The 20,983-nt window shown below is 43.2% G+C and overlaps 6 protein-coding genes across 6 annotated transcripts; 5 read left to right on the top strand and 1 right to left on the bottom strand.

Moving 5' to 3' along the window:
• Window positions 1-1,538: 1,538 nt before the first annotated feature.
• Window positions 1,539-3,690, top strand: K444DRAFT_649042 (restriction of telomere capping protein 5; the record flags this gene model as incomplete). Its single annotated transcript, XM_024885531.1, has 2 exons — window positions 1,539-1,581; window positions 1,649-3,690. The coding sequence occupies 2 exons, from the start codon at window positions 1,539-1,541 to the stop codon at window positions 3,688-3,690; spliced, it is 2,085 nt and encodes a 694-aa protein (XP_024726359.1).
• A 1,108-nt stretch (window positions 3,691-4,798) lies between these two features.
• K444DRAFT_671059 (uncharacterized protein) lies at window positions 4,799-8,696 on the bottom strand. Its single transcript, XM_024887704.1, has 2 exons — window positions 8,155-8,696; window positions 4,799-8,103 (listed from the first exon to the last, which is right to left on the bottom strand). The coding sequence occupies exons 1-2, from the start codon at window positions 8,571-8,573 to the stop codon at window positions 5,196-5,198; spliced, it is 3,327 nt and encodes a 1,108-aa protein (XP_024726358.1). The 5' UTR covers window positions 8,574-8,696; the 3' UTR covers window positions 4,799-5,195.
• Window positions 8,697-11,311: 2,615 nt separating this feature from the next.
• K444DRAFT_713306 (uncharacterized protein) lies at window positions 11,312-12,158 on the top strand. Its single transcript, XM_024888292.1, has 2 exons — window positions 11,312-11,755; window positions 11,807-12,158. Exons 1-2 carry the CDS (start codon window positions 11,730-11,732, stop codon window positions 12,033-12,035), a joined length of 255 nt encoding a protein of 84 aa, XP_024726357.1. The 5' UTR covers window positions 11,312-11,729; the 3' UTR covers window positions 12,036-12,158.
• A 996-nt stretch (window positions 12,159-13,154) lies between these two features.
• K444DRAFT_623009 (uncharacterized protein) lies at window positions 13,155-14,007 on the top strand. Its single transcript, XM_024882214.1, has one exon. It carries the CDS (start codon window positions 13,287-13,289, stop codon window positions 13,707-13,709), a length of 423 nt encoding a protein of 140 aa, XP_024726356.1. The 5' UTR covers window positions 13,155-13,286; the 3' UTR covers window positions 13,710-14,007.
• Window positions 14,008-14,393: 386 nt separating this feature from the next.
• Window positions 14,394-15,549, top strand: K444DRAFT_638934 (uncharacterized protein; the record flags this gene model as incomplete). Its single annotated transcript, XM_024884320.1, has 6 exons — window positions 14,394-14,408; window positions 14,577-14,647; window positions 14,709-14,817; window positions 15,056-15,165; window positions 15,199-15,381; window positions 15,543-15,549. The coding sequence occupies 6 exons, from the start codon at window positions 14,394-14,396 to the stop codon at window positions 15,547-15,549; spliced, it is 495 nt and encodes a 164-aa protein (XP_024726355.1).
• A 1,194-nt stretch (window positions 15,550-16,743) lies between these two features.
• Window positions 16,744-18,560, top strand: K444DRAFT_605661 (putative carboxylic acid transporter protein like protein; the record flags this gene model as incomplete). The annotated part of the gene is made up of 4 exons (XM_024878869.1): window positions 16,744-16,941; window positions 17,009-17,479; window positions 17,528-17,739; window positions 17,790-18,560. The coding sequence occupies 4 exons, from the start codon at window positions 16,744-16,746 to the stop codon at window positions 18,451-18,453; spliced, it is 1,545 nt and encodes a 514-aa protein (XP_024726354.1). The 3' UTR covers window positions 18,454-18,560.
• Between the last annotated feature and the right edge of the window lie 2,423 nt (window positions 18,561-20,983).

Raw genomic sequence — 20,983 nt, 5'->3', positions numbered from 1 at the left:
CTAAGAGGTGAACCAATCACCAGAATAGAATAGCCCTATGTAAAATCCGAATAATCGCTTGTTTAAACACCTCGAAAAATCCAAATACCCATCCGATTATTAAGAAAACTTCCCTTCCAAATGTGCCTAGAAGGGCCACGAGAGCACGAGCAGTGTATCAAAAAATAATCAAGGCTAATTAATTAGAATTAAGTATGATTTAATTGGCTTTATTTTTATTATAATTATTACGTAATAATATAAAAGTATATTTTCTTAGGTATTTTTAAATATTATTAAATAACTAATAGCTATATTAATAAGATATAAATAAAATCTATAAAACATATGACGGCTGGTGTCACATGGTTGGTTTCAGCCAAAGGGGTTGGTTTCAGCTAAGGTTCCAAGCTATGGTTCAAACCAGGCTCGCTTCCAAAGCTCGGCGTTTCAGTAGTCTTGGCCATACCTACTTATCCACTGCCACACCTCACTCCTTCCTCCTTAGCTTTAAATTCTCAAGATATAGGAAATCATTAATCTTTGAGCCTCGTTCCATTGCTCTGTTCCTGCAGTCACAAAACATATATAAGAGTATAAAATTAGTCTAAATCTAAAATAATAAACTAGTTTCCAGGTTTTGTTATGTGGTGCCGGTCACGTGGCACAATTACACGTGACTTAGCATATGGCCAGTGCTTCCTTAAGCCTGGCAGATAGCCTTTAGCTCAATTCAAGCTCTTTACTACTATTGCAATATTACCTTATCTTAATAGTTTTCTTCTTTAGAAATCTCTTTCTCTTTTCCCTCCTTCTTTTCTTCTTTCCTTATTTCTTATTCCTTAATTACTATAAGGGTTTAATTATAGCTCTTTTATTAGTGGCAAGAAATTACTGGAAATCAAGGAGGTTCTAGCGCCTTTGGCTTCTCTTACTAATTAGCGCTAGGCCTGCTTTAGTAAAGAGCGCCTTTAGCAATACCGAATACGGCTAGCCCAGACCTTATTTTAGCCTTATCTCGGCTTCCAAAGCTCCAGAATTATATGCGTAGTCACGTGATAAATCTAATTAATCATCTTTGATTAGCTTGATTTTGACTTGATTTGATTTGAGTAAGGGGGTCTAATCAAATCAAACCTAATCATTTGACACACTGAGTACTAGAGTATCGACACGCGACGGCCTCTGAGCCTTTTCCTCCATCTAGTTTACAGCGGTCATCCCTCCTTTGAAGATTCAGCACCCGTACGATCCGAACATTAAATTCTGCGCAAAGAAACCATCCCAAAGAAAACTCCTTCTAAATTGGAAATAACGCCGCTATTCCCTCCCGATATTCCTCATCCGTATTCGAAGCAGCACCGCACGTGACTTCTCGCTTATCCGGAGAGCGATAGCTTTTCTTTTGTCATGGCCGATTAACGTAACTGCGGGGTAAACTCGTGGGGTACAGTAGATCCGGAATCCTTATCAGCCTTCTCTCGATTACAAACTCTACATGCTTGCGGATGACGAGGAAATAAGAGAAACAACATTCCAACACCTGTACACTTATAATCATGGGCCAGGGCAATTCGACCGCCGCCGACCCGCCCTCTCCAGGTATGCAGAATCGTAGAGCAGAACCTCATGAGAACTAAGATCCTGATGATGGTGTGAACTTATAAAGAGGAACTCGCCCTCCGACTCACTAACATCTTCGCCAAGAAATGCTTCTCGCCCTTCGAACTCCGCTGCTTCAAGCAGACGTTCAAGTCGCTGGCCGAGGAGCAGTCGGGTGGGGTGACATACTGGCCAGAAGCCACGCTTGTCAAGTTCCTTGAGCTGCCTGACGCCTTGGGATCGGGAGCGGCGCTGTATCACTTGTGCAGCTATGTAGGCGCCTTTCCGTTTCCAAGCCATGCGCCGGCGGTGTTGACGGGCGACGCGCTGTTGAGGATAGTGTGTTTGATGACGGGCAGGTATATGAAGGTGCTGCACAATGGGAAGGAGGTTTGGAGACGGGAGATATGGAGGGCTTGTGCAGTGTTTGAGCCAGAGGCTTCGACTGCTACCACGAAGAAAACGGACCCTGCAGAGGAGACAACAGGTGGGGCTGCTTTTGCGAGTGAAGCCCAAGATACAAGAGCCGAAGCTTCGACGATGGGGAACCAAAAGCAGGAGGAAGGTGGAGGCGACGAAGACGAGCTCGCATTCCATGCTTTTGAGCTGATAGATGCTCTAGAAGTGTACAAGCAGGGTGAGAAGGCTAATGTCCAACATGGCTCGATCCCAAGCGAACGCTTTCTAAAGCTTCTCCAACTCCTCCTTCTCATTGCCCCTATCGGACGCGCGGAGAACGTGTCATTGTACACAACTCAATTGCACGAGAGGCGATTCGAAGGTCTGCGTGCCACTTCCGAGTGCATCCTGGCGTCCTTTGGGGTCGGGCAGAATTCTGGCATCGGATACAAGGCCTTTGACGCCGTGATCGCAAACACCCTTCCTCACCTGTTCGATAGCTTTAACCCTCTGTTTGAGCAATTCCTCTTCCCAAAGGATTTCGATGTCCGCAAGAGCAAGGCCTCCATTCCCGAAGACGCTGCACCGGTATCTACTCCCGAAGTTCCAAATGCTACGGTTGCCTCTCATATACAACCTGTGCAAATTCCAACACCGGAGCCTCTTTTACCTGTGGAAGGTGACATCCTCGATCTCAACTTGCTCTCCCAGCTCTCCTTCATTTTCTCCGACAAGAGTATCTTTCACCGCCTGCATCCGCTTTATCTCGGCCATAACCAAGGCTACAGCATGGGCTCCTTTGAGAAGTCTGTGTTCAAGTGGCATGCACCCTCCATCCTGCTCGTCTCGGGCACCCTCCTCTCCCCCACCACAAAGCAGAGCCAAGCGCGCGCATTCCTCGACGAACTCCCGCACCGTCGACTCTCCTCCAGCGTGGATTCCCCTCCACCCCTTCAATCCGCGACGGCCTCAACAGCAGCATCCGCTCCAGACACCCAGCGCATCATCTACGGCGCCTACGTCCCCGTCCCTTGGGAAGCAAGCAACAAATCCAGCTTTGGAAATGACAAACCTACCCTCTTCCAGCTCTCCCCCGTCCACGACGTGTTCCCCGCCTCCTCCGTCAATCAAAACTACACGTACTTCAACAAACCTCCTTCACTTTATTCGGGTCTAGGCTTCGGCTCCCCCCTCCCAACCTACAGCTCCATGACAGCTTCGCAGCAGTCCAACAGCACCCGCCGGTCCTCGATCACCAACTACTCGGCGCGTGACACCGCCTACGGCTCTGGCAGTTTCTCAGAGAGCAGTTTTTCCGGCCCTTCCAGCCCGAGCCTAACCCGCCGCAGCTCGCTGATCGGCGACGAATACGTGCCCCTCGGGCCCGTATCGCTGCACATTGACGATGCACTCGAATTCGGGGTCTTCACGCACATCACCTCGAGCGGGAGCTCGTTCCAGCCCTCGAGATTGCCGGCGACGGCAAGATCTGGCAATGGTGCGGATTGGCAGGATCGGTTTGAGATTGATGCCATTGAGGTTTGGGGCGTTGGTGATGCAAGTGTAGCCGAGGAGCATAGGAGGGCTTGGCTGTGGGAGACAAGGGAAGCGGAGAGAAGGAAGACGGTGAATATGGGGATGGGCGATATCGAGGCTGACAGGGAGTTGTTGAAGATGTCGGGGCTGATCAAAGACGAGGGAACGGGTTAGGGAAGGGTGGGGTGATGGGACTGGATTGGTGAGTGGCTAGGACATGATGGGTGAGTGTTGATTGCCACGCCGAGGACGACGACTTATTCTGGAATATAGCGATTGGAAATTCTGTGGCCATGGGTTGATTCGAGGGTTTGGGGTTATTGTTAAATGGAGGAATGTAATGATGGCATGCCTGTGGGATTTTGTTATGATAATGATATTCTAATTTCTTTACGAGATCAGTAATGAGACACTGGAGCGACATAACAAGAGCACCACTCGAAGCTTTGCGTACACCTACCTATGTCAAAATGCCCCACGAAAGTTCTTATATTCCGAAATATATAGCTTAAGGCTCAGAATTTGAATGGGCTAAATGACTTTTCAGCCCGCTGGGCGTTGCTATTATTTATTACAAGGGAGATAGATATCTTTTCTAATAAAGAGACGCTCGCTCTTGGCAAAAGACTAAAGCATTCATAGAGTATTGATCTATGAGTGGGAACACGATATGTGGCCAAGATTCCCTCACCTGCATTCACGCGCTTAAAGTCTTCGGCAGCTGGACCACAAGCACAGGAGGAATTAGTTCTGGAATTGCTAGAAAGTTGTTTCTATTTACCCTCTCACCATGTAAACCTCTGGAGACTAGAGTAGTAAGAAAGGTCTTAGTGGATAGGATTAGAGAGATAAGAAAGAAGCTAGCAGAGGAGATAATAGAGAAGATGGGTGAGATGGGTGAGGAAAGATGCCAAAGTAAGAGAACTGCCATATAGAGAGTACGGAGTCCCAGGCAAACACACAGGGAAACGTAAACCACGCTAAGGTACGACCCGGAAAACGTTCAGTTAATAAGTTATTAAGATAAGTAAGGAAAAATAGCTTAATATTAAAATCCTAGAAGCTTATTTTTAACATATTAATTATTACTAAAGCTTTAATTACTCTTATTATTATATAAAACTTATCTTATACTCTTACTAAATAACTAGAGTTTTATATTTTTTATTAAGTAGAGTATAGAAATGCTGCCGCCTGATTCGCCAACCACTAGCAGCGTCGTCCACATCATCTTCACGCATCTTGCCCACGTACTCTGATGCAACACATACTGTATAGGATTATTAGTTAATATTGGAAGCAACTGGATAGCCTAGGTTTTCGTGTAGATGTGTGCCGTGTAGGATTTCTTCCACTATTAAACCTCTAGGTGAGAATTCGGTCTTTTGCACCCTATCCCAAAATTTCTGCTACCTCGTTCCCTATCCAAAGAACATTCAACACAGATAATAAACTCCTGCCTCTCACTACACCCTTCAACATATTTTCATTAGATTTCTCTTTCACAATCTCCACAGTTTTCAAAAGGCTCCTCAACCCAACCAAGGTATCAACGCGACCTTTCTCCCTGTCCAACAAGACAAAAGAGTGTATTCAAGCTACCTATATGAACTTCTAATTTCCGTCGGTCTGACAGAGGATGAGAATCGGGATTTGAAGCCCATCGCCCAATCATTCGCCTAGAAAATATCATACTTAAAGTCATCTGCGAGCTCGTGCGACTTCGTCATCACACTTAGCGGCACCCAACTCCTAGTGCTTAGCCACTCCGTCTCAATTGGCAAATACTTGTCCCTCATTGACGATGGAGCCGAGCTTCTCCACAACGCAAAATTGCTTACAAAGCCGCTTGTTTTGGCCCAAAGGTTGTCGGTAGAACGCTTTGATAGCAACCTCCTCAGCGATCTAGCGTTCGACGGGCTGAAGGCGTCTACCAGCTGTTCCAACTCCAGGTAATAAGTGGGATATTCCATTTGCCTGACGGATATGTCATGTCGAGTGAGGAGAGCACGAGGACCAGGAGGAGGTGGAGAAGGACGTGGGGGAAATTCCCTCAGAACGAAAATCACATCCGCATCCGCACCACGCAGCAGGAATTCCTCGAAAATGAGCCAGATGGGGACAAGAAATTCCCTGGCTTTAGTCTCAGGGCAATCTGGTCCCCAACAGATGTCATGGAGGAAAGTGCGAAGGAAAACCAGCCAGATGGGCTTGGGAGGCTGGTCCTCGAGCATGGTGATTTCATCGCTTGGGACCACGCCCAAGTCGAACATTGCCTTGCAGAACTGGACATCTGGCTTGAGTTCTCTGGATTTGATGAGGAGGAATCGAGGCAGCTGCGCTCTATGTCCGTTGAGGAAAGCTTTCGATTTCAGCTTCGACATGATGTAGTTGGACTGGTTATAGAAGAGAGCACACCGGATGGGCGATATGCTCTCGGCTGTGTAGTAAAAATATCTCTGTGATCTTTCACGTTTTTTCCCGAGTTGAAATGGTTCCACGGATACATGGGCCCGCACCCCTAGATGGGCCTTTGAATTGAATGACATATTGGCTGCGTCCACAATCTCGCAAAATGCATCTAGAATGCGTGGCGCAATGACATAATCTGGGCACGTCCTTATCCAGAAGAAAGGTGTGTAAGGTGTGTAAAAGCTGCCCGCCAGATTCCGCGAAGGGGTGAACTTTTCAATGGCCAACCAGAGCCGCCAATATAGTTCAGGCTGCTCTGTTGAGAGCAGGTCTCCTCCTGAGGCACTTCTTCTCCAATCATCTTCATTCCTGAGGAAGTCTTTAACGGTTCGGTGCATGAAACCGACGGTGTACTTGGAGTAGGCATCAGTCGCATCTGTGGTCTGCATTTCCAGCAAGCCTTTGGTAAGTGCTGAAAGCTGACCTCGGACAATGCGTAGTCGTGTATCCACTTCTTCCTGCGAGAGAGGTTTCATTGGGGAAGAGAATGGGAATTCATCGTCTTGGAGATCTGGTAGCCAAGAATATGCAATAGCGGGGATGTTGTTGAAGAAGGGATCATTTATGGCAAGCAGAAGCATGTTTCTTGACCTGCCTTGCAGTGCGGGGTCGACGCTGCTCAGGATCTTTCTAAATAGATCGTTTAGCTCTCTCGGTGCGCTCCGCATTCGCTCTCTGAGTGTCTGGGTTGTATCTTCATGGACAATGCCGCTTAGAATGGATCTCATCACAAGGTAGGCCCAGAGGAATACCCCGTCGGACATCTGTACCATATCATCGACCAAACTTGTGTACTCCTCCAACTTATCTTCCGACCCGGATTCTATGAGCTCTCTATGAAGCTGGGAAATGAGGAACTTATGAATATCTCCCTTGGTGAGCTCGTGTAAGCGAACAAGTACGCGCGCGTCCGCAAACGCCTTCATGAGCTCCTCATGAGGTCGCGCAGAGCATATTATCTTGATGTCGCTAGAACTGGCCCAAGACTTGAACATGCGAGCCAGTTGGAGGTGCTCCAGGCTGTCACCTTCATACTCGTCCATACCGTCAAAGAAGAAGCAAAAGCGATTGCTCGGAAACTCCGTTGTGTTCGTCAAGATTTCCATAGCTGCTCTAAGCTCAACGATCCGGAACGGGCCCAGGAAATTATCATTGGTATGGTGAGCGTTGAACTCCTGTGGGAATAGTGTTGCAGCCATCTCAGGACACTGCTGCAGGATCTTAAACAGGATCGTCCTGTAAAAGCCTTCCAAGGACATCTGTAGCCGATCTCCAGAGTTCCAGAAGTAGAAGGGCGCAAACACCAGGGTCTTTTCTCCAGCCCATGACTCTGCGAGAGCTTTTACACGATCGTGGTCTCCCAGGAACTTCATCAAAGTGGATTTCCCAGAACCAGCTTTTCCGGAAATGAAGAAAATACCGTTGCCGTGCTCTATGAAAGACAGGAATGAGTTTGCGACGATCTCTCGCATATCCAATTCTGGTGATGGATCGGGACTGGAAGCTTGCACAATTGAAGACTCGTCCACTTGATCTTCCGAAGCCAATGATGGGTTCCGGCTCAGATGTTGTTCGCCCTCAGGAGGGGGGAAGGGTTCCTCGGTTTCTGGAGCCGATGGTGAGCTTTGGTTCGGATTTTCTTCACTTTCAGGAGCTGAAAAGGGTTCCGCTATATCTGTTCTAGAGTCATCTACTCCTTCGTCTTCATCTTCGCTATTTAATTGAGAGTCCGTCGCAACGCTTCCCGATGTTGAAGATCTAGATGATGCAGCATCTTGCTCTCCAAGCATCCATTTGAACGTACCGCTCTCGGCCATGCTGATGGTGTCTTCGCGCGAGTACATAGTATCAAAGTAGAGACGGCGAAGCACGGCATTCTCCCTTGGCAGCGCTCTCGCCCTGATCTCGATCTTCGCCATGATACCACCGAGTTCCGCGAGCAGTTGAGCGACAGCTGGATCACCGGTTATCTTCAAAGGCTCTGCCCGCAGCTGTTTGACACTGCTCGCAAGCTCTTTCCGGAGCTCCGAGATCTGCTCGGCGCTCTGGCTGGAAAGCTTGACGCCTTCTTGCTGGATTTTGTCAAGATGGTCTTTGATCGTCGATTGCTGGCCTCTGTCTGCATGTCAGCGCAATCGGCTCAAGGTCAGATAATGAACCACATACTGCATCATCAAGGAGAGGCGGAGGAGAAGCTCGATGCTGTATGCACTTAATCGCTTCTCAATCGAGGCCACTTCCTTCTCCTTCCTAATGCTCATTAACTTAACCTTCACACTCTCCCACTTAGAGTCATCCTTCGTCTTCAGCCTGCCCAGAATCTTCATGAGCTCGTCTGAGACGGTGTGACATTGCTTTGCCAGCCTGAGCAGCGCCTTCTCGTGCTTGTTGCTCCCCTTGAAGTCTGCTTCTAGGTCATCGGCTACTTCTTGGAGGTCGGATATTACATTGCTGATCTGCGCATTCTCGGAAGTGGTGCCGGTAGACGAGCGCTGGATCTCGTAGGCCCCTCGCACGAGGCAAGTGGAAAATTGGATGAACTGGAGGATGCTGGCCGCAAATCCGATTGCAGCGATGGGGTCCATGGCTACAGTGTCATGATCCGATGAGCAGAAAGATGTTACCCATGCCGCTGCGTCTGAAGCCGATGTAGTTAGGGAAGACGATGTCTCGAAACTTCCGGGTTCAGCTCAAGATGTTCGTCGGACACAGCCTCGCGCTGTTGCTGCCTGATCTACGGTAGGTTTTTGGGCGGTTAAGAATCAAAAGTTCTAACGAGCCTGATCGCATAAGTCTGTGCTTTTAGGGCATTTCGCTAAGGTTAACGATTGTTCACTGAAGAGAACTTTGACAATTCTAACTTTTTTCATAATTGCTTAGGATAAGGTTTCTAAACCCGATTTAACTTCTTTTATCTTATGCGCTCGAGTTTAAAGAAAATAGGGTTAGTAGTTCTTAAATAAATACAAGGTAAAGTCATCGACTTTGGTTTCGCGAGGCCTGGAAACATCGCTAAAAGCACAGACTTATGCGATCAGGCTCGTAAACGAGCAACCTGTGAACTGCGAAATTGCGAAAGTACTTAAATTTTGGTACACAACTATACCAAAATTAAGTACTTTCGCAAAAATTTATTTTCGAAATTTCTCTCTCTATATATAAAACCCCTAATTTGCTCAAAAACGGTCTGCGAAAGGATTCCTTTTAATAAAAAGAGGGGAAAGACGAAAGAAGGGATATAAAGAATTTTTTATCTATGCTCCCGCTTGATTAACCGAGATCCCTAGTCAATGCACACCCCAAGCGAATGCACACCCTTTTCCCACCAAAACCACCGATTTTTAGACCTTAACAATTAAGTAACTAATAATTAGATTAACTTTAAAATTTGTATATCATTAGTTTTATATATATTAAGTAAGATTATAGTATAAAGTTTACGTAATATTGTATATTGCGTATTTAATATTAAGCTTAAAGTTTATAAATTACCAGGATTTAATATTATTTAAATAAAATTATAAATAAGATTAAAAACTAAAAACTACTTAATTTTATAGTAATAATATAATTTAGTCAAGGCTTTTAGGAACTGGTTTTATTAATATATCCTTATAATAATAAAGTATATTTAAAATATAAATTTCTTTAAAAATATAATTAATACTTATATTATAGAGATTAATTTTAAAACTTTTAATAAAGACTTTTATTTTTATAATATAAAAAACGAATCTAAAAGAAGTACTTAATTTTATAAGAATTTATAATATATTTCGAAATTTTAAGTTTTAAAGTCGAATTTATATTTAAATTAATTATATTATATAAAATAAAAGAGTTTTTTTATAAAACAAAGTTTATAATATTATAAACTAGTATATAGAATATGAAATAAATTAATAATTTTATGAAAACCGGACTTATATATATTTTTATATTTAATAAAAACTTTTATATTATTTTTTACTAATAATATTATACTTATTATAAGGTTATATAAATATTTTATATATTAGAATAGTCACTTTTAGCTAGCTTTATATATGAAAGATTTATTTTAATTTTGATTATTTTTAGTTTTTAATTTAAGTTTCTTTTTTTAAAAAAGAAATCTTTAAATAAATTTTATATCTAATATATTATTTTATATAAAAATAATAGTATTAACTTATAGCTATATATAATGTAAAGTGAACTTATAAAAATGAAGTTAAAAGTATTTATATATATAAAGATATTAAGTTTTAAATTAAAGAATATAAGAATCTCAAAATTTTAAATGAAAGCTAATTTAAATAAATCTAAAATCTAAAAATAGCTACATATAATATATAAAAGAATACTCTAGCTTCTTCTCTTTTCAAATATAAAAAAATTATATTATTATTATTATTAGTTGTTTAGTAAATAACTATTTAATAATATAGGTTCGGCTAAAATCAGGGTGTGCATTCGCTTGGGGTGTGCATTGACTAGGGATCTCGGTTAGCTTAAATTGATAGCTCCTAATGGGTAGACCTTAATGTAGCCCCACTTTATCTGCGCGAGCTAGGTTGTAAGGAGAAAGCTAGCTTAGCGACCGGACAGATAAAAAACATTCTTTGCACCTCACGCTCATTCTTTCTTCTTTATTTTTTAATTAAAAAGAGATTATTTAATCAGAGAAGTAAAAGATTTTTATAATTTTTATAACGATACTTAGCTTTTACGCGATTCCGTACTTATTTTACGTGCAATTACGTATAAATTAAAGTACTATCGCAATTTCGCATTTCATAGTTTTCTCGTTCAGAACTTTGGGTCCTTAACCGCCGAAAAACCTACCGTAAACAGAGGCATTCCGCCGAAATTCTCAATTGTCTTATCCACGCCAGCAGTTTGATATTTCCCGCAATTATTTGACTTTGATACAAATTAGCAAGGTTCCCTAGAAAACAATCCAATGAGAAGCTCATGTAAAGCGGAGTGCCTCATAGTGAAGTTACTGTGGGGAATGCCCGCCGTGGCGTCGAGACATGGGATGATAGAGATCGCCAGGATGTGTGAATCTTGAACATTATATGCAATGCTGGCCTTGCTGTCCGGGCCTTTAGGCCACGAAGTATCATACCGTTTGCTTATTCCTCCGCATCATATTTTTGGCGCACCTTTCTTTGCTCGTCCCTTGCATTGCTCGGTGTTCGCAAGCTGGGCTATTGCAATTCATTCTTTCCATACCATCATTCTTCAATATGTTCTCTCGAGCAACTCTTTTTTTGCTATCGGCGGGGGCCTCTGCGTCACCGATGCTCTCGGGCACACTACTATCGTCGAATCACGGGAGCAATCTTGCCCAAACGTCTACGTATTCGGCGCAAGAGAGACCACAGTACCTCAATCAAATAGCTTCGGATCCTCAGGCCTTCTCGTTGACATGATCGTCGCTGCGAACCCAGGAGCACCAAGGAGCAAATAATCACCCAGCAACGGGTGGGAATATATATGGAAGTTCAGCAGAAGCGGGCGTTCTGGCTACAACGAACCAGGTCACCAATTTCTCAACTCAGTTCCCAGACACGTAGATTGTGTTGGTGGGATATTCACAGGTTGCACAGGTCATGGATAATGCTATGTGTGGAGTAGGTGATCCGGCTGAGCAGTTACTAACAGCACCGTTCCGATTTCCGCCGCAGTTGCGGCCCGAGTCAAAGCAGTTATTCTTATGGGAGATCCTCGTCATACTCTAGGAGCACCCTATAATGTTGGGAATTCGACGGACCTTGGAGTGAGTCGTTCACATTTAATGGTTTGTGTTGAATTGAGCTAATAATCCTAGTTTGCTCCTCGCCCAAGTGATCAGATTTGCACAGCAGTTGCCGAGATCATTCAAAGTTATTGCGACGCAGCGGATCTATTTTATAGTAAGGGCCAACAACGATCCAGCGGTACATCAAGAGTACCCAAAAGAATATGGCAGCCAAGCTTTGGCGTTTGTCCAGAGTAGGCTCGCCGGAGCGGGAGGGAATACGACTTCTTCAAGTTTGTCCCTACACCAAGGGCGTTGACTTCGGTCAAGAAGCCCCCAATAGTGCGTCAAGGTTGACAACGTCCGGAGATTGTGATATGATGTATCTGTTAATACTGCGATGGAGTTTCCATCAAACGGAAAACATGAATATTAATATTACCAAATTCTTTAGCTTTGACCGATTGGATTCTATCCGCCGTCCCCCACTTGGAAGGGATCATAACGAAAAGGTGAATTAATTGATGTATGTGCAGCCGTGCTAAGAATTGAGAGCGACCATACCAGGAAATGGCTGAAGAGTGCTGCGGAGTCAAATTACTTTGATCGCATTTTCCATCTGAATGATTTGATAAGATGGTTGACTAAGGTTAACCGTAATGAGATATGCCCGGAAAGATTCACTACTTGCTGAGCTCCTGAATGCGACCCGCTTTGTGAATATCACGATAATTTCGCCATTCCTCTCCGGCCTTTTTCTAGCTAATTTAGATATTGATATAAACCTGCCGTTCATTGAAAGATCAATTCGAAGACGTAGCGATTGTAAGAGAGCATGCCCAATGCTGATTGACTCAAGGGACCTGGCCACAGCTAGTACACATAGTAGGTGACAGCAGGCGGGGTAAGCCACGTGAATCCGTGACTTCTATCCCGGTGAGCAGCGCACCAAATTAACCTGTGTGCTCCGCCAGGTCAGTTATCGAGTGCGGATAAAGACCCACCAGGTTGTTTCTGCCTGATTATTGACTTAAAGAAAATTGACTTTTTAACCTCAAGACAGAACCAGTTCCATAACGATTTTATAACAATTTAGACAAAGTTTAGAAACGCTTTGGTTAGGAGGCTAGGGTTGGTCCCGAGCCCGCGAGGGTGGCTCGGATTAATTAGGGTTCGCCTGGGGTCCGTGGGGCGGTTGACCCCCCCGCTTGGGAACACTTTAGAAATGGTTTTGATATAGTTAGAAAACAGTATTTGGGTTACTTACTATAAAGATATAATTAATGCTTAGCGAACGGGACACAGCTTTACTGCGTCCCGTTCGCTGTGCTACATAGACGGGAAGTTGATGCCTGACGAAAATTCCACCTGGTCACTTTGAAAATGGTTTACTTTGAATCCCTGCAATCTCACCCGGTGGAACACACAGGTTAACCTGCTGCGCTGCAGACTCCACTTATCCAAGACTTTTCACGATCCTTCGCCTTCCAAATCTCTCACGATCATCAACCAATACTTCTACGAAAGAGAGTCTCTCCAGCATTACCACGCCAATTCCTCTTATTCACTTATGGCTACCGAACAGCCCCGCCACGACTCCTCCGGCAGCAAAGATGAGGCCTTCACTGCCGTTTGCCACTGCGGTCGCGTTCGAGTTGAACTGCCTTCCAAACCCACCTCACTCCTCGAGTGCCACTGCACTGTCTGCTACAAATACGGCGCTCTATGGGCCTACTTTCAACGCAATGATGTGGTAGTGACAACGGCGAGCGATACCACACTCCAAGCTTACATCCGCGAGGACGCCGACTGCGGCCTTTCGTTCAATCGGTGCGGCCACTGCGGATGTATGATGTTCTGGCGTGGTGAAAGAACATATGCAGAAGGACCTTATGCAGGGCTGGAGCACAAGATGGGCGTGAACTGTCGTATGTTGCCTAAAGGTGAGATTGAGGGAATTGCGAAGAGGGTTACCAAAGGACCTGGGAATTAGATCCGAAAAGTCTGATGGATTATATGAGTTTGAATTCTATGGGGCTTCGGTTTGGTTAACTTTTGGCGTCCTCTGTGTTAGTTGGTATGAATTGTGTATCGATCTTTTGGTTCAAGAATCAAAATACGATCCGGACATTCGTTTCGGGTTTCAATTCGGGAGTCTTTCTCATATCTCCTTCTCAACTTCGGTGATCTTTGTTGCTCAAAGGCTACTATGTCTCACTTGCCCACATCGATTTCACCGAGAAAAGCAACAGCTATAAAAGATATCAGATGAATGCAGAAATACCATTCGAAGCGTCTTAAAGGTCAGTCCCGCACGTAGTTCCGAGTGGGAATAAGGTCTCGCTACTTTCTTAGTCCTTCACAATATGTTCTCGCGACTCTCTCGCGACCAACGGATCCGAGCTGGAAGGAATACTATACGAAGATTCGCCGTCCGGTAAGCAATTATTCCCCGGAGCCATCTCAGGACCTGAACTTCACCCCGACGATACAACTCAGTGGTTAACTCCGCGATGAGATACAGTAAGCTCTACTTATTGTGGTTCGTCGCGCTGTTGCCCCAGTTCTTCAATCCAAGCGACCAATCCGCGTAACATTGTCGACCCCAGGTTGCATTTGCCTCACTCACTGTAATACTGTACATTAAACAACCTCACCGAGATAAATACTAAACAGCATGGCTCAATACTTGGTATGTAATAAGTAGAACATTTCCTCAGTTACCAAGGTTCACAAGCCATCAGATTTTGCTTCGATAACTGTAAAGCTGAAAGGACCACGACACAATACTCTCTTCTCATGATGATTTGGGCAATCCTCTTATTGCTTCAATTGTGCATTGCACACCCATTTCAACCAGAACAATGCTTTCCTCCAACCATCCGTCAGCTTTGCGAATTTCCGAATATCACCTGAATGGAGAACATCGCGGTTCGTTCCAACGCACAGCACCTGGTTACACTCATCATTTCGCCTAATCTATATCAAATAGACCCCTTCTATCAAAACCCCATCCCAAAATTAGTCGCACAATTCCCAGAAGCTCTCGGAATCCTCCGGATTGCAGAGATCGAAAGGAGATGCCTGCGCCATCACCAAAGGTAATTTCTCCCGCTTCACGGCCGTCGCTAACCAAAAATCGTTCTCAGTCTAGAAACCGGATTTCCGCCATGATGGCACGGCAGTGGTATCCAAGATTGTGGATATCCCAGACGTCATTATCTTGAGTAGAGCAACTGTCGTCTAGAAGGAAAGCAAATTCACCCTCTTAGAGTGATCTGGCGCCTCAATCTGGGGACTTCGATATACGATGTCGTGCTTAATGATACTGCCACGCAGCCTGACCCTACGTTGACTGCGCTTGTGGGTGGCATCTCCTTCGGTGTCAATGGCGTGCATACCAGGGAAGGATTTCTATACTTCACGATTACGGAATTGGGTTTTTTTCCGTGTGTAAATTTATCATGATTGGATTCCCGCAGGGACTTTACGTTTGATGGCGTGGGTGATGCATATATTGCGAGAGGGAGAGTTGATCTTATCCGAAAGATTACACCCGCAGGAAAGGTGGTTTCTCTGGATTATGAAAATCTCGATACGCTGGTACTCATTGAGGGGAATACAGCGGCGAAATTTGGGAGGACGAAGAGTGATCGGAGGATGTTGTATGTTACAACAAATGGTGGGCACACTAGGTTGGTTAATAGAACTGATGTCCAGGGTGGCAGGGTTTTGGCTATTGATCTTGGGGGAGGGTCTTAGTGGTGTCTATTGTTCCTGCTCTCGCTGGTTGAATCCTGATTTTCACTTCTGTAATTTATTTTAGTTTATAATTCATATTATCCATATTAAGACACAATATTCTGCTCTCTCAAAGATATTCAAAATAATGTCTGCGTGTTGTGATTCCGGTGACAGCTCGCAGTCTAGGTCTGACAAGTCAGACTCTTGCCCACCTATCGCAAGACCGCTTTTGAGGGTACAATTAAAAGATGAAATCCCAGAACGACAAAAAAAAGCGAAGTCCGCCTCCAAAGTATTAGTAGTGCGCAAATATTTATCGACGCGCAGATGAAATTTCGATATGTAGGGGGGTCAAAGTAGTTTGAGAACGCGCTAAAATTGTACCTCTCAATAGCCGAGTTCAGGGGTTCGCTAAGTGGTTCGGGAAGCCCCCTTTTCAATACCTTCCCCTCAAATATTTCCAAATTATAACTTCCTGCCTTGACAGGTGCTCAGGACCTGGTTACGTTCTGCCTTCAGATGAGACCAAGAATAGGTCACCATGATTATCGAATGGCTAAAATGCTGCACATAAAAATTGGCAAGCGATACTGCAATGCAACATGCAAGAAGGCGATCGCTTTCTCAAGCCAAGCCACCTATCTTCGGAGGCTATGTTCAAATATATGGATAATATAAGGAACTGGCATGGGAGTACATGAGTAGTGTGTAGAATTAGAGCACCTCATAGGCGGTTTATTGGAGGGGACGGAACTTGGCGTAGACCTTGTAGGCGAGAACGAGAAAAGCTACAGGGTGTCCCAGTTCGTCCTGCACTCCCGGGCTTGCGACCAACGCCACGGTATCACGTGGTCTAAGGCTTTAAAAATCTGACCGCTCATTTGCTTCTCTGCTACGAGAAAATCCCTGTATGCTACTTGATAATTCCAAACAGGAAGGTGTTTATCACCCATCTTCCAAGCTGAGGATAAGGCGCTAAATCGCCCTATAGTAATCTCGCCAAGCCTGCCATGCAGCCACCTCAATATGCCTGAATATAGCCTGAAAGCCATTTGAGATACACAATTCGCATTTTGCTCTATCTGCCTCCTAGGTGCATACTTGACAAAGTCAGTCTCGGCGTAAATAAGGTTTTCCGACTGTGTTTGGCCGACGCCATGACCTGAGGTGGGTATATAGTTATTGCAGCTTTGGTGCATCTGCAGCGTTTGTGGATTTTCTCAATCTTTGACAAGCCGTCAACGAACCAGCTAGTTTACGAGAAGAGTACGCAAGAAAACATCATGGCTTCTCCCAATGAACCCGCAGACCCTATCGCCAAGGGTGTCATTCCTACCGCAAAGCAAAACTTGTCTGATCTACTGAAATGGAAGCAGAGAGTTGAAGTTACGAATGACTATGGGGAGTCGAGCTGCGAATGGCAAACCCCCGAGCCACTCAAGAATCCCATTAGTCTTTTTGCACAGCTGCGTGCGAGAGATGTAAGTTCCATGGAATGAAAGACTAATTCACAGAGTCTTGCCAGTATATTATACTAACAACCGATAGTGGGTCTTCTTCATCTGTGGTCTGCTTGCCTGGACAGCCGATGCTTTCGATTTTCACGCCCTCTCCATCCAAACTGTAAAATTCGCCACCTACTACAAAACAACCAACACGAACATCACCACGGCCTTAACTCTAACCCTCCTCCTGAGGTCGGTTGGCGCCGCTTTCTTCGGTCTAGCAGGTGACAGGTTTGGGCGCAAATGGCCCATGGTCGTCAATATGTTCGCCGTGGGTCTCTTGCAGATTGCGACTATTTACAGCCGTAATTTCCACCAGTTTTTGGCAGTAAGAAGCCTGTTTGGGCTGTTTATGGGAGGAGTGTATGGGAATGCAATCGCAATGGCGCTCGAGCATTGTCCTGTTAATGCCCGAGGGCTGATGTCTGGAATTTTGCAGCAAGGCTATTCTCTTGGGTACGTGCTGGCGGCATCGGCGAATTTGGGGGTTGGAGGAAGCACCAATTCCTGGAAGGTAAGCGAACTCCTTCCTTTGATAATTGATGTGTGTTGATTATTGTAGAAAGTATTCTGGATCGGTGCCGGATTGTCTATTGGGGTTGGAATTATTCGGATCTTCTTTCCGGAAAGTAGACAATTTCTCGAGGCGAAGAAAAATGGGCAAAAGAAAATTACTGCTCATGCGTTCTGGAGAGACACTAGGGGCATGCTTGCGCAAGAGTGGAAGATCTGTGTCTACTGCGTGATTATGATGACTTGGTTCAACTTCTATAGGTAAGTTATTAAGGGCTTCACTCTGCTACGAAAAGTACTTACTATCCAAGCCATACTTCCCAAGATTCCTACACTACCTTTATGCTCCAATCTAAAGGGCTGAAGAACGCCGCCGCAAGTCGTGCTAGTATCTGGATGAAAACAGGATCCATTTTCGGGGGCTTCACCATCGGATACTTGTCTCAATTCTTCGGTCGTCGCCGTGCCATTATCACTTCAGCAATTATATCCTGCTTTCTCATCCCTGCTTGGATCCTTCCCAAAAGCGAGGTATCACTCTCTGCCTCGGGATTCATGCTTCAATTCTTTGTACAAGGTGCCTGGGGAATCATTCCCATCCACTTAAACGAACTCTCTCCTCCTGCTTTCCGTTCCTCTTTCCCGGGTCTCACGTACCAGCTGGGAAATATGATTTCATCCCCAAGCACGCAAATTGTCAATGCAATCGCAGAAAAGAATTTCGTGCATGATGCAGGAGGCAAACATGTTAAGGCTTACGGACCGGTCATGGGCGTTGCTACCACTATTATTGCTGTTGGCATTGCGTGTACGGTCGCTGTGGGACCTGAGAAGAGGGGACGAAAGTTTGAGGAAGCTCCAATCGCAGGAGTCGGGGCGATAATTCCGCCAAAGGATATCGAGATGGCGGATGAGGTGGGTGAGAAGACAACATCTACGGAGAACGCTGTTGAGATAAGAGAGAGGTCGCCGTAGATTGTCTATTTTGGTCGATTCACGTGCAGTCGGATCAGAACGTTTAAAGTTTGAAGTTTCAGACAAGGAAGTAAGCAGTATCTTCTTTCAAGGAAAATCAAGTTCTCATGGTCTGCTATCAAGTCATTAATGCAGCTTTGCTCGAGATATTTATCAAAACAAGGCCATCTTGCCCAACCAGACATCAGCAGCACAGCCGTCAAAATCATGTATGCATGAGAAACAACCAGAAGCTGCATATAACTTTTCAAATTGTTGCGGTAATGAGTACAAGGAAAGCTCAAAATTCAAACCTGCGGAAGATAGAACAAGGGAAGATTCTGCTACAAATCCCAATTAATCACGGGACACTTCAGTTCAAACTACTCTTGGAGACAGTAAAGCCTCTCCGCTTCCTTGGTCTTTGCATCAAACTTCACATTATAGCTGCTCTGTTGGTCTGAGCATCGGTGCTTTTTTTCCCCCCCAACAATTGGATGGCCTACTTCTGCAGTGTTCCAATGAACGATCACCCATCCTTTGTCTGGAGGACATCGTCACTCGCAAAATGGGTCAGTCTGCTTAAGTGTTTCCCTCGTATCGCAGAATTGTGAGACCCTTAACTGTTGGTGATACGAGTTTGTGGCATTCCTCCGAAAGTAGCATTTTCTGCGATGTTCTTTCCCAAAAGTCCCTGAACATTTCTGTCAGCCATTAAATATGTGCAATAGTTCTACCCATTGCAAAGCTGCTTACCTTATCTTAGATATAGATTGAAACGTATTGTCCTCTGATATTTATGTGTAAGAAGTCAGAAATGTGTTCGCAGGTATATAGTGGAATAGATAGATACAATATGTGAATACCCCTATTGACCCCTACCAAATCCCTGTCCAGCTCGCAGAGCATTCCCAAATCTAGATTATCCGCCCAAAGTAGTAATAACTAGAGGTCAATACTCTTTTGGTTATATGCTAGAGACCTTCCCCCGCTCTCAAGAAGGCTAATTTTGTAATTTTATCGTAAAATAAGGCTTCTTTTTTCAGCTACTTTTTAGCCCCCGGCACGCGCACATAAGGCGAGCAAGAAGTACGTCCCTCACTTGCCCTTACAACCCTTAAGAAGTATATCTTCAAGGCACGCGTATCTCGGCTTGCTCGGGAATGTGAATGTAAGATTATCACCGCAAAAAAAACGCTGCCGCACCTGTGCCCCAGATGCGGCTAGTACGCATATTCCTTACTGCCCGAGTAAAGCGTATGCCCGATTACAAGGCCCCTTTAATTAATTATTATAATAATAACAAGTATTTTTCTTATAGAAAAAGTTAGTAGAGTTATAATATAATATACTAATAGTGGCTCCTTATTCTCTATTTAAGGAAATACCTTATTACGGGCAAGTTATCTCAAATAAGAATAATAAACTATTACTTATCCTACTAGTAATAATATTTTTTTTGCCCTATAAAAACTAAACTTTTAATATTTATAAGATAAAATAAATACTACTACTTGCAGTAGTATTTTTAAAAAAAATTAGAGATAGTTTCCTTATTTAGAATAAGTAATTTGGGTAATAAAAGAGAGAGGCTAACTAATAAGAATATAAATTACTTACTAATTAATTACCTATTAAGTAATCTCCTTACTTCCTTTATTACTATATTACTAGAAAATATTTATTATATTCGGAAATAGCTTATATTACTAGAAAATACTTATTATATTCGGAAATAGCCTATATTAATAGGAAATATATATTATATTCGGGAATAGCTTATATTACTAAAAAATATATATTATATTCGGAAATAGCCTATATTAGTAAGAAATATATATTATATTCGGGAATAGCCTATATTACTAAGAAATATATATTATATTCGGAAATAGTCTATATTACTAGAGAATATATATTATATTTGAGAATAGCCTATATTACTAGAAAATACTTATTATATTCGGGAATAGCTTATACTATTAGAAAATAAGCTAGAAAAAATTCTTTAGTTACTTTTATTTATTTATATAACTTATAATTAAAAATATACTTGAGACTTTAGAACTAAATTAGCTAACTATATAAATCAAGTATAGTTTAATAATTATTAATATACTTTAGCTTTATAAATTAATAAGATTAAGAATATTTATAATTATAATATCTAAAATTATAATTTTCTTTATATCTAAACTTATCTAATTTAGGGCTATTTAATACTAATATTTTTATTTTCAGAATATTTTTTATTATAAAGTTATTCGGTTTTAAATAATTATATTAAATATATATTTTTATATCTAAGAAGTAAATAATAAAAATATAGTTATACTAGTTATAACCTTAACCTTAATTTTAACTTCTTTTAAAAAAATAACTTTAATTTCAATATATAATACTACTATTATTAAATACTTTCCTTTATTAAAAATATATTAAATATAGCTTTAGATAATAGCTCTAGTAAAGATAATAAAAGTATAAATAAGCGAAAAAATAATATTTATAATATATTTTCTAATAACCCAGATTTAATTTATAATATTCT

Source organism: Hyaloscypha bicolor, assembly GCF_002865645.1.
Source record: "Hyaloscypha bicolor E unplaced genomic scaffold K444scaffold_191, whole genome shotgun sequence".
Taxonomy (NCBI): Eukaryota; Fungi; Ascomycota; class Leotiomycetes; order Helotiales; family Hyaloscyphaceae; genus Hyaloscypha; species Hyaloscypha bicolor.
Note: the sequence above shows the minus strand (reverse complement) of the source record. Positions and strands in the feature narration are given on the sequence as shown.

Coding starts and splice junctions, on each gene's coding strand:
- K444DRAFT_671059 (XM_024887704.1), bottom strand. CDS start 8,573: ATGGACCCCATCGCTGCAATCGGATTTGCGGCCAGCATCCTCCAGTTC. Junction 8,104..8,154: donor CGCCTCTCCTTGATGATGCA/GTATGTGGTTCA, acceptor ACATGCAGACAG/AGGCCAGCAATCGACGATCA.
- K444DRAFT_713306 (XM_024888292.1), top strand. CDS start 11,730: ATGTTGGGAATTCGACGGACCTTGGA. Junction 11,756..11,806: donor GGAATTCGACGGACCTTGGA/GTGAGTCGTTCA, acceptor TAATAATCCTAG/TTTGCTCCTCGCCCAAGTGA.
- K444DRAFT_623009 (XM_024882214.1), top strand. CDS start 13,287: ATGGCTACCGAACAGCCCCGCCACGACTCCTCCGGCAGCAAAGATGAG.